This window comes from Xenopus laevis, chromosome 1L (genome assembly GCF_017654675.1).
Source record: "Xenopus laevis strain J_2021 chromosome 1L, Xenopus_laevis_v10.1, whole genome shotgun sequence".
Taxonomy (NCBI): Eukaryota; Metazoa; Chordata; class Amphibia; order Anura; family Pipidae; genus Xenopus; species Xenopus laevis.
Window position 1 is genome coordinate 8,634,493 of NC_054371.1, and position 12,337 is coordinate 8,646,829.

Sequence of the window (12,337 nt, forward strand, 5' to 3'; positions counted from 1 at the left end):
TCTTTGTCTTTACAGTGGGGAGACCAACGGGTAGAACTCCAAGCAATCCTTGACTCTGGGGCCAGCGGATGCTTTCTGGACAATAGAGTAGCACTATGGTTCCAGATTCCGCTCCAAGCCAAGAAGAATCCCGTAGCTCTCCGGGTGGCTGACGGGTCTCTGATTACCTCAGGCCCTGTGGTGCAAGAGACTGTCTCTCTTTTTGTTTTGTTGAATAAAGGGCACGCTGAAATGATGAACTTTGATGTGGTGTCTTCTCCTTTATTCCCCGTTATTCTGGGATTACCTTGGTTACAGAAGCACAACCCATCCATCAATTGGGCTACCGGTGAAGTAAAATTTCTTTCAAATTTCTGCTCTTCTCATTGTATTTCTTCTTCAAAGAGGGTCTGTTTTTTATCCCCTACTTCGGAAATTCATGAACTTCTTCCTCAGGCTTATTGGGAGTTTTTGGACGTTTTCAATAAGAAAGGGGCTGACAAGTTACCCCCTCATCGCATTTATGATTGCCCTATTAATCTTCTTACTGGGGCCCAGATTCCGTTTGGTCGAGTTTACCCTTTATCCGAGTCAGAACTTGTGGAACTTCGTTCTTATTTAGATGAAAATTTGGCTAAAGGGTTTATTAGACAGTCTTCTTCTCCAGCAGGAGCTGGGATTTTCTTTGTCGAGAAGAAAGACCATTCATTAAGGCCGTGTATAGACTACCGGGATTTGAACAAGATCACAGTTAAGAATCGTTACCCACTTCCTCTCATTCCTGAACTATTTCAACGATTGGCGGAGGCTAAGATCTTTTCTAAATTGGATCTTCAGGGCGCTTACAATTTGGTCCGAATAAGAGAGGGCGATGAATGGAAGACAGCTTTTCGTGCTCGTTACGGGCATTTTGAATACCTGGTCATGCCCTTTGGTCTCTGCAACGCTCCTGCAACTTTTCAACATTTTGTTAACGACGTCTTCAGGGACTTCCTCGATATATTTGTCATCATTTATTTAGATGATATTCTTGTTTTTTCTAATTCTTTGGAAGAACACAGAGTTCATGTGAAGAAGGTTCTGGCCCGTCTACGCACTCATCAGTTATATGCTAAAGTTGAGAAACGTGTGTTTGAACAATCATCTGTAGATTTTTTGGGGTTCTGTATTTCTCCTCAGGGTATTCAGATGGACTCAAGGAAGATTTCTGCAATTCTTAATTGGCCGATTCCATCTTCTAAGAAGGCCGTTCAATGTTTTATCGGCTTTGCAAATTTTTATAGAAAATTTATAAAAAAAATTTCTCAAGTCATTCTTCCAATCACTGAACTGACGCGCAATAATCAAAAGTTTGTTTGGTCTTCTCAGGCTCAGGAGGCTTTGAGAAATTGAAGACACTCTTCACTTCAGGTCCAATTCTTCACCATCCTGACGTTTCCCTTCCTTTCATTCTGGAGGTAGATGCTTCAGAACTTGCGGTGGGTGCTGTGTTGTCTCAGAGAACTGGGTTTCAAGAGGATCTTCATCCTGTTGCCTTCTTTTCTCGTAAACTGGCCAAGAGTGAGTGTAATTACGATGTGGCTGACCGCGAATTACTCGCTATCAAGCTGGCACTTGAAGAATGGAGGTACCTCCTCGAAGGGTCTAAACATCCGATTCTCATTTTTACTGATCACAGGAATCTGGAATATTTACGTTCAGCTAAACGGCTTAGACCCAGACAAGCAAGATGGGCGTTATTTTTTATGAGATTCAATTTTCATCTTACTTACCGACCTGGATCAAAAAACGTTAAAGCAGATGCTTTATCTCGAATGTTTTCTTCTGAAAACGAGGTTTCCTTGGCTCCTGAGACAATTCTAAATTCTAATAACTTTCTTCTGCTTCAACCAACCCTGGTGGATAGAATTAAGGACGCTTCTTTAAACATTTCTGAACCATCGTTACTGCCTAAGGAAGGTCTTCTTTTTCATCAAGGCAAGATTTTTGTCCCAGAATCAATGCGTTTGGAGGTTCTTAAAAATAGTCATGATTCTAAATTGGCAGGTCATCCAGGTATAAAGAAAACTATTGTCTTGGCCAAGAGATTATTTTGGTGGCCTGGGATGGCTAAGGACTGTTTTAAATTTGTTGCTTCATGTGAAATTTGTTCTAGATCTAAGGACTCTCACTCTAAGCCTATTGGTCTTCTTCAACCTCTGCCAGTGCCTTCCCGTCCATGGGGATCAGTTTCTTTGGACTTCATTTCCGATTTACCATTGTCCTGTGATTGTTCCACCATTGTCGTTTTTGTTGATCGTTTAACCAAGATGGCACATTTTAAATCTCTACCAAAACTTCCCTCCGCCTCCGAGACTGCCGATTCCTTCATTAAAGAAGTGGTAAGACTCCATGGCCTTCCAGATGAAGTAGTGTCAGATCGGGGACCACAATTTACATCACAGTTCTGGAAATCATTGTGCAAAGCACTCAAGATTTCTGTGTCTCTTTCCTCTGCGTTTCATCCTCAGTCCAATGGCCAGCGAACTAATCAAATTCTCGAGCAATACCTGAGATGTTATTCTTCTTACCTCCAAGACGATTGGGTCAATCTTCTTCCTTTTGTGGAGTTTGCTTATAATAATTCCCATCACTCATCAATTAATCAGTCCCCTTTTTTCGCAAATTATGGTCTTCATCCAGTAACTTTTCCCTCTGCCATTGTTTCTGATATTTTAGTTCCCGCTGTCAAGGACAGATTAACTTTTCTATCGAATAATTTTAAAAGGCTCCAAGAAAACATGAGGAAGGCGCAACAAAATTTCAAGACTTACGCTGATCGGAGGCGGAGAGGCGACCCAGAGTTCAAGGTGGGTGACCGTGTGTGGTTATCAACTGTTAACCTTAAGCTTTCTTGTCCCAGTAGGAAGTTGGGTCAACGTTTCCTGGGTCCTTTTTCTATCATCTGCCAAGTCAATCCTGTGGCCTTCCAGCTTAAACTTCCAGCATCCTGGAAAATACATCCTGTATTTCATGCTGCTCTTTTAAAACCGGTCTCGATGTTCCGATTTCCTGGGCGTTCGGCTCCTCCACCGCTTCCCGTGGTGGTTGACGGTCAAGAGGAATTTGAGGTGGAAGAGATCCTGGATTCCAGATTAAGAGGCAAACGGCTCCAGTACCTGGTGAGGTGGAAGGGTTATGGTCCGGAAGAAAATTCTTGGGAACCGGCATCCAACATCCACGCTCCTGAGTTGTTGGACAGATTTCATGGAACCTATCCTGGTAAGCCTGCTGGTTGTCGCTTCCTGAGGCCGCTCCTTGATGGGGGGCAATGTAAGAACGTACGCATGCGTTCCGTTCGGCGCAGGCGTGGGTGCGGAAATGCGCGCCGGCGCGTGACGCGGACGCCGGCGACGGTCACTGACGCGGTGGCGACGGTCGCGGGCGCAGGGACGTAGGCGGAAACGCCTGTGACGGACGCGCTGGCGTCAGTTCCGCGACGTCAGCGTGAGGACGCCAGTTTGGCGCCAAAAGATATGCATTTAAACCAGATCCAGACTAACATGCATTGCCTGGTTATTAGGTTTATTACTGAAACCCTAGCATCTCTTACTACTTGAATTGCCTGTTGTGACCCTGCCTGAACCTGGACTACGATTTCTGCTGCCTGCCTCGACTCTTCTGCTTGTCTTATCGTTACGAACCTCGCTGCCTGCCCTGACCTCGGACTTCCTGACTACGGCCTTGCCTTATCCTCTGTACCGCGTTTGATAGTCTCATTAGCCATTCTCCACAACCCTGCTCCCTGTTCCATCCCAGGTGGGTAGTGGTTGTGTGAGGCGCTTGTGAGTTCAAGAGCTTCAGCTCCAGCTCCTTCTCCGCCTGGATCACACCGGTAAGCCTGACACAAATGTATGCAATCTTGTCTTCCACTAAATAAAAATGATTGGGCACAAAAGAGCAATGCTAATAGAAACATATATCAATTCTTCTTTACTCTGAGATGAAGTTTGATCATCTACCAAAAACATACACCTCAAGAGTTCTTCTCCAAAATAGGGTCCTAAATGTATTGGTCCCTTTTCTATCCTGTGACTGTCATCAACTTCTACCTGAGCTATATATTACCAATGGGTTTCATGTGTTTCATTGCTCTTTACAGTATCTCATTTGTTGAGATACTGAAGACTGTTCCTGGGTTAAGCACTGATGTTCATGTTCCACACTTAATATGGGAATTTTACAGAACGTTTCCACAGAACCCTGGTCATGGTGGTGTGGTACCCCCTGGGAGAAGCGGCACTGCCTCTATGGCCTCCTCCAAGACCTTGGAGAAACCCTTAGAGGAGAAGAGTGTCAGTAGTTAAGAGGAAGTGTAAACGCGTGCTGCTAAGGAGCGAAGGCATGCATAGTGGACCCTCAAAGACGCCAAAGAGACATTAAAAGACTTACGATAATACTGCAGGATAAATGAAAATTGAAAGCGGCAACAAAATATCTGTGCTTTCATTAATGCTATTATCCATCTGTTTTTTGTGTGAGTATAAATGACCACCAGAACCAATGTGAACCTTAGCATGGGTACTATCTAACTATACTATATAAGCTAATTTCTCTCATCTCTCTCGCTCAATCACCATACTGTATGTTTTGTTAAGTCAATTTTCACTATTCACTTTTCTTGAAATTCTCTAATTATTATAAAGATGATTATAGGGGTGCACTGATCTAAGCGATCGTTTGAACACTTTTGCAATGGTAATTTAAAATAGAATACTACACTATAATATTGTTCTGTTTTTTCCCCCTCAAAAATACAATGATTTATATTGGGATTTATCATTTTGGAGGTGGAAGAGAGCCTGACAAATTGCTGATCTGGGGATACCTGGGGATTTTCAAATCATCTAATGCCTTTAAAGACTGTCTGCAAGGTTGGATGTTATCCAGCAACCTGTTGCTCCTTTCCAGCTCCTGTCCCTGTAAGGAGGCCTGGATTTGTGGAAAGACCACCAAGGCCTGGGCCTAGGGAGGCAGGATTTTAGGGGGCGGTATTCTGACCAACCACACCCACATTGGTTCAGAAACACTGGGGTGCAGGGGAGATAGAATAGTTTTTTAAATTTCTTGTGCACAAATCCCCATTGATCCAGTCCCAATGATGAATTTTGCGCGAATAAAGGGGAGGGGACAGGGTTGAGGAATGGCAGCGGACCTAGGGGAAACCGCTATGTAAATCCTTCCTGTAAATAAACAGCTACCCACTTTTCTCTGCAAGCTCCATTGTGGAACTTAAGATCCCATTCCCTTAAAAATTCACCTGTAACCGTAATTAAATCTTTGCCTTCCAGGAGGCATGTAAACTACATTTTAGGTTCCTACCTGCTCCTTTCCCACAAAGGAGTCTATAGTTAATTTTTATTACTCTACTTTAAGGGGATCCCCAATTATGGGCCTCTCTCTCAATTCTTTTTTTAAGACCATGGCTATTACCTATGACAACCCAGATTGTTCTGCTTATTCAGCAATCCATAGCCTCAGGCAAGGTAAATGATGGGTCGAGGCGTATTGTAGTTTTCTTTTTTGTAGAGAAAAAAAACGGTGGCCTATGGGCCTGTATTGACTATAGGGGTCTGAATAAGATCACAGTTAAAAATTGTTACCCCTTCCCTTGATTTCCAAACTCTTTAGACAGAGTTAAGGGTGCCACAATCTTTTTTAAGCATATTTAAGGGGCACTTATAATTTAATTCAGATCAAGGATGCATTTAACACTTGTAATGGGCATTATGAGTACTTTGTAATGCTCGTTGGTTTATGTAATGCCCCGGTCATCTTAAAAAGGATTTGTAAATTATATCCTCTGTGATTTGTTTTGGGTCACTATGTTGTAGTGTACCGGGATGATATCCTGATCTATTTCTCTAATTTAACAGACCATCATGCCCATGTTTAGGAGGTATTACATAGGTTAATGCAACATAAGCTGTATGCCAAGATTGAAATATATATTTTCATAGTTTTCTCCATTTATTTTTTTGGGTGTATTTCTCAAAAGGGTCTGGAGATGAAGCCTACCAAGGTTCAGGTCATTTTGGATTGGGTGCAACCCCTTTCTTTATGGGCTATTCAGAGATCCCTTGGGTTTACCACTTATTACAATTTATTAAAAACTTTCCAATCACTGCCCTCATCAGAAAAGGGGCAAGTCCTAGTCTATTTAAAGATAGCATTCACTTCTGCTCCAGTGCGCCTTGCGCTTTCTGTTCAAAGAAGTTTTTCAGGCCAGATGGGCATTATTTTTTACCTGCTTTAACTTTATCATCACCTACAGGCCTGGGGAAAGAAATGCTAAGGCAGACAACCTTTCCAAAAGTTTTGTCTCCAATCCTCAAAAAAAAAATGTAAACGTGTTCAAGGAATTGATTGTAGTCTGGATCTGCATTCCTCTGAAGCCCAGGTTAATTTACCTCCTAATATACCTCTGGGCAATCTCTTTGTTCCAGAAAATCTGGACACGATCTGCTGGCCAACATTAAAACAGGATGTTTTTTGCAATTATATTGAGTCTTGTCCAGATTGTAAATGTTCAAAAACTTCCAGGTCTTTACCTCAGGATCTGCTGCAGTTGTTTCCTATTCCTGAAAGGCCATGGATTTCATTATGGAATTACCTCCCTCTGAAGGGAATACTGTTATTTGAGTGGTACTGGACTGATTTTGTAAAATGTCTAGTTTTATTCCCCTTTCCACCATTCTGTCTGCTAAGTAGGGATGTAGCGTAACGTCGGAAAAAAAGTTCGCGAACATATTTGCGAACTTGCGTCAAAAATGCGAACGGTTCGCGAACGTCGCGAACCCCATAGACTTCAATGGGAAGGCGAATTTTAAAAGCTAGAAAAGACATTTCTGGCCAGAAAAATGATTTTAAAGTTGTTTAAAGGGTGCAACGACCTGGACAGTGGCATGCCAGAGGGGGATCAAGGGCAAAAATGTATCTGAAAAATACATTGTTGACACAGCGCTGCGTTTTGTGCTGTAAAGGGCAGAAATCACACTACGTCACTCAGGTGATGTTTCTGGAGACGGTATTATTATTGATATTTAGACAGAATGTGAACAAGCTCACACAGCTAGATGGGAGTTGTTTGAAAATGAAGAACACACTGGGCAAACAAGGCCTACAAGGTCAACGTATACACTTCTACAGCAGTGGATACGGAATATATTATTGCTGCCTGAAAAACGTCACTCGGGTGGTGTTTCTGGAGACGGTATTATTATTGATATTTAGACAGAATGTGAACAAGCTCACACAGCTAGATGGGAGTTGTTTGAAAATGAAGAACACACTGGGCAAACAAGGCCTACAAGGTCAACGTATACACTACTACAGCAGTGGATACGGAATATATTATTGCTGCCTGAAAAACGTCACTCGGGTGGTGTTTCTAGAGACGGTATTATTATTGATATTTAGACAGAATGTGAACAAGCTCACACAGCTAGATGGTTGTTGTTTGAAGAACACACTGGGCAAATAATGCCTGCAAGTGCACTACTATTGGTGCACTACTATGAAGAACAGCAACAGCACTGTACACGTTAAAGAACAGTAAGATAAGTAAAAGAAAAAAAAATATATGTATATTAAAAAAAAAAAATTCTCGGCTTGCTGCTGCTGAACTACTAGGAGCAGCACAGCAGCACTCCAGTCCCACTCCCCAACACAGCTAGACTAATAGCACTGGGCTGTTAAAGTAGCAAAGTAAAACAACAAAAAAGAAAATAAAAGCAGTCCTTACAAGGACTATTGGGTTATTACAGCAGTCAGCAGATGAGATCAGAAGAGATCAGTGCCCACAGCAGCTACATACAGAGCACTGCAGTAGAAGGTAGATTACTAGCCAGCAAAGCTACCTAAACTAAAATGTCCCTCAAATCCCTGCAGACTTCTGTCCCTCCAATACAGAGCAGTATCAAGTAGATTACTAGCCAGCAAACTTACTATCAACTGTCCCTCAAATCAGTGAAATCACTAGCAGCTCTCTCCCTACACTAGCTCTTCCAAGCACACACAGGCAGAATGAAAAAACGCTGCAGGGCTTCAGTTTATATATGGAAGGGGAGTGGTCCAGGGGGTGTGGGGGTGGTCCAGGAGGGAGAGCTTCCTGATTGGCTGCCATGTATCTGCTGGTCTGGGGTGAGAGGTCAAAAAAAAGCGCCAGGTAAGGCGAACCCAAAATGGCGAACGTCGCGCGACGTTCGCGAACATTCGGCGAGCGCGAACAGTTGATGTTCGCACGAACAAGTTCGCCGGCGAACAGTCCGCGACATCCCTACTGCTAAGTTTCTTGCTGAACATTTCCTATGTGATATATCTAAGCTCCATTGAATATTGTCTCTAATAGGGGGGTTCAATTTGTTTCAAGGTTCAGACAAACCTTTTATTCACTTATGGGCACTGATTTGTCTTTTTCCTCTGCATATCATCTGCAAACTAATGGCCAGATGGAAAGGACAAATCAGTCTTTGGAGCAATAACTCAGATGTTACGTCTTCAGTAATCAATCACAATAGGTATGTTTTCTTCTGTGGGCTGAATTTGCATAATGCACCAGTTTTATACTGGTCTTGGCTATCTGCTGTCAACCCTTTGGTTGACCAGTTTCTAAAATTTGGAAGAGGGGTCAAACGTCATTATCTTCTGCAGTAGCTGCCCAAAAGAGAGCCTCTGATGGGCATTGTAAAGTGTCTCCGGAGTATCAGACTGGTGATAGGGTTTAGTTATTTACTAAAAACATTACTTTAAAAGTCCGCTTCTGCTGAAGTTCGACTGAAATTCAATGGTCCTTTATCTGTAGCTGTCATTTTTACCAGTACTGACCAATAGGAACTTCCATTTTAACTAAAAATTTCTTTTTATGGTCATCCTGAATATTAAGAACAGAGGTTAGTGAATTCTCATCTTTCCAGATTTAAATTACAATCTCTGGTACACTGTAAAGGTTATGGTCCTGAAGAGAGATCTTGGGTCTCTGCCTCTAATGTATGGGCCGATCAGCTTATATGTCAATTTCATGCCAAATTTTGTGACAAGCCTAGGGGTCCAGAGGCCCCCTCTAGAGGGGGGGGTAATGTAATACTACCTGGGGGGATGCTCACCATCTGCGTGCTGCTATTCCTGGTTCATATGTCGGTCACACGTGTCCTTTAATGCTGATGAGGTGCGTGACCTTATCATGCATGGAGTAAAATTAGGCAATTGTTTCTTGTCTAATGTAGGTCTATTTCTATTTAGTTCCTTGGTGTGATTCAAATCCAATTATCTGTTTTTGCCCTTACCTGTCCCTGACTTCTGCTGCCTGTCACTGACCATTCTCTCGATTCTGACTATGTACTGTGTTACTGATTGGGTTTTATCCCTGTGTCATGTACCATCTCCCTGGCTCCTGATTCCATACTGCACTGAAATCAAGTGATCTTTCTTTCTTTCTTTCTTTCTTTCTTTCTTTCTTTCTTTCTTTCTTTCTTTCTTTCTTTCTTTCTTTCTTTCTTTCTTTCTTTCTTTCTTTCTTTCTTTCATTTTCCTTTATGTCTGACTATTAAATATAGTTGGTGTATGTTTGTTTATTTGAGGGTGAGACTTTCTGAATAAACCTTAAGTATCTCTGGTCAACTCATAAAAAGTGGCCCTGGGAGCAAATTATTGCCCAGCATGCCATGCAGGTCAGTCTGTATTTATGGCAATTTCTACACATGTGCCACAAACACAGAGCTAATTTGTCAATCATATTCAATCATCTCTGCATCTTGGTCACATTTATAAACAAATTGAATTTGCTTTTACTGGTTTACAATTAAAGCAATGCTCATTTTTTAGGTGAGCTTTCAGTTTATTAGTGTTTTAAAGTTCAGCACTGCTACTGAACTGTAACTGTAACACCCTGTTGAAAAGAATAAAATTCAGCTGCTTAAAGGAGCGATTCAGTGTTAATAGCAGTAACAGTTAAAATGTTGATAAATCTGTCCCTAAGAATGGTACAATATGCCTCAATTTAATGTATATAGAATGATAGTCACAAAGAATTTATGGTGGAGATGAAGATTTATTCCTTAATTAACTTGAATACCCTCTATTCTTTGGCACAGATCCTGCCTGGAGCCACTGCATAGAGACAGGGCCTCCATCAAGAGAGTACAGGGGGTAGTACATTCAGGGGTTCTGTAGCAGGTGGAGCCTCAAAAGACATACAATTGTAATTCTTATGTCATATAGGACTAGGCTTACAGGGGAACATATGGGATTTGGTTTGATCATGGCCAGGGTCTTGGACCAGCACCGAAGGGACAAGTTAGCGCAGAGTCAAGTCATGGAGGTCAGTGCTTTACCAGCAGTTCCCAGTCAGGCAAGGGCTGATCAATTGTGGTCTTCATGGCTAAATTGTGCTAACTGCTGGGATAATAGGGAAGGGGGTGCAACTGTTCAGGGATGGTGCCATTTGTGGGGGTTAGCCTTCAGTGTTAGGGCAGGTAGGTAAGGGAGGTCTACCAACACAGCTGCAGCAAGAGTTGCCACCACAACTGAAGGTGTAGGGAAAGAATATAATGTAAATTTACAGAATTAGAATATTGATTGAGTTTCAAGAAAATAACCACTAGGCGCACTTTAATAAGTCAAGGAATATCAATTTTTTCAGCATTATGATTGTTTATTACAATATTACACAAAAGTGATGAATACATTATTTATTGGTTAAAATTAATTTGTTTGGAAAATTATTTTCCCAATAAATATTGCTTTGTGTTTATCTCTGGTTTGAATAAAATAATGTAACATTTGGGTAGAAATATACAGAAGAGAAGGCCACAGCTTGAAGAGATAATAGCAAATATTTCCACTGCCACCATGTATTTGCCTTTGGTGCTCAGATAGGCCGGGATCATTGTGATCCAAACACTGCAGAAGAGCAACATGCTGAAAGTGATGTACTTGGCCTCATTAAAACTGTCCGGTAATGTCCGAGCCAAGAAAGCTACAATGAAACTCACAGATGCCAACAATCCCATGTAGGAGAGGACAATATAGAAGGCAACTACTGAACCTTCATTGCACTGAATGATGATTTTTCCAGGTTCAGACAGAATGTTCTCCACATAAGGGGGTGAAGTGACCAACCAGATAACACTAATCAGACACTGAATTGATGAGCAAATAAAAACAAGCCAGTTTGCCAATTTTATATCCATCCATCTTCTCCAGGGACTCCCAGGCTTAGTGGCTTTGAATGCAATGTAAACTGTAAGGGTCTTGGCCAGAACACAAGACACAGCTATACAAAATGTGATTCCAAAGGAGATTTGTCGGAGCATGCAGGTTATAACAACAGGACGGCCAAGGAACAGAAACACAGAGAGGAAGCTCAACTTGATGGAGACAAGGAGAATAAAGCTCAGACTGTGATTATTGGCCTTCACAACTGGAGTGTCTTGAAATGAAATGAATGTTCCCAGTATAACTGCTGCTGTTATAAATAATATTACAGAAGAGATAATAAAGACTAGGGTTAAGAAATCACCAGCATAGGAAAGAAACTCAACCTGCTTCTCACAGCACATGGTTCTTTCTTGATTTGGCCATTCGTTATCTTGACATTTAAGGCATTTTTCCATATCTGCAGCAAAATGAGAAATATATTATGTACATATCTCCTATTTTCATACTGTAAATAAAGTTAATATGCTTTTCTATTTCATTCTTTAGGGGCCATTGTGAGTGAGAAGATGTTTTATTTTATCTTGTTATAGAAAATCTTGGTAATAGATAATAAGAATTTTATTAAAAAATGCAGATTTAAGAAATGCCATAAGTGATTGTATGTAATGTTGTTTTTTATTTTTATATTAGTAGAATATTTCAAGTAAAAGGAAATACCGTGTTGCTTCACATTCCTGAGAATTCCAAGATGACCTCAGAGTGTGTTTAATTCCTTCTGTGCCTATATTTACATCTATATAAATGTTTTTACACCAAAAAAGAATGAATATGAAATAATTAAAGGACTTTTTTATTGTTATGCTCCTTTGCCTGCATGTATTTGGGACAACCAATTGCACACCATGTTATTCCAAGTTGAGAACTTGCAGAATGATACAGAAAGTCTTATGCAGTGTTGTCTTGTTCCTGTTTCTCCCACTTTTATACCCTGGTGCATTTTAACCCCTTGTAAACCCTGTTCATAGTGTGTGGTGTGTCCCTGTTTAGTACCAGTCTCTAATACGCCACAGTATAGATTCTATAAACAAACTTAAAACAATAACATATCTACCATGTATTTTATGAAGCCTAAAAATAACTCTTTTATAAGCGGCCAGGCCCT

At 41.3% G+C, this 12,337-nt stretch overlaps 1 protein-coding gene across 1 annotated transcript; it reads right to left on the reverse strand.

The window, feature by feature from the left end:
* Positions 1-10,468: 10,468 nt before the first annotated feature.
* LOC121400433 (vomeronasal type-2 receptor 26-like) lies at positions 10,469-11,630 on the reverse strand. Its single transcript, XM_041583539.1, has 2 exons — positions 10,759-11,630; positions 10,469-10,541 (listed from the first exon to the last, which is right to left on the reverse strand). Exons 1-2 carry the CDS (start codon positions 11,628-11,630, stop codon positions 10,469-10,471), a joined length of 945 nt encoding a protein of 314 aa, XP_041439473.1.
* Positions 11,631-12,337: the final 707 nt, after the last annotated feature.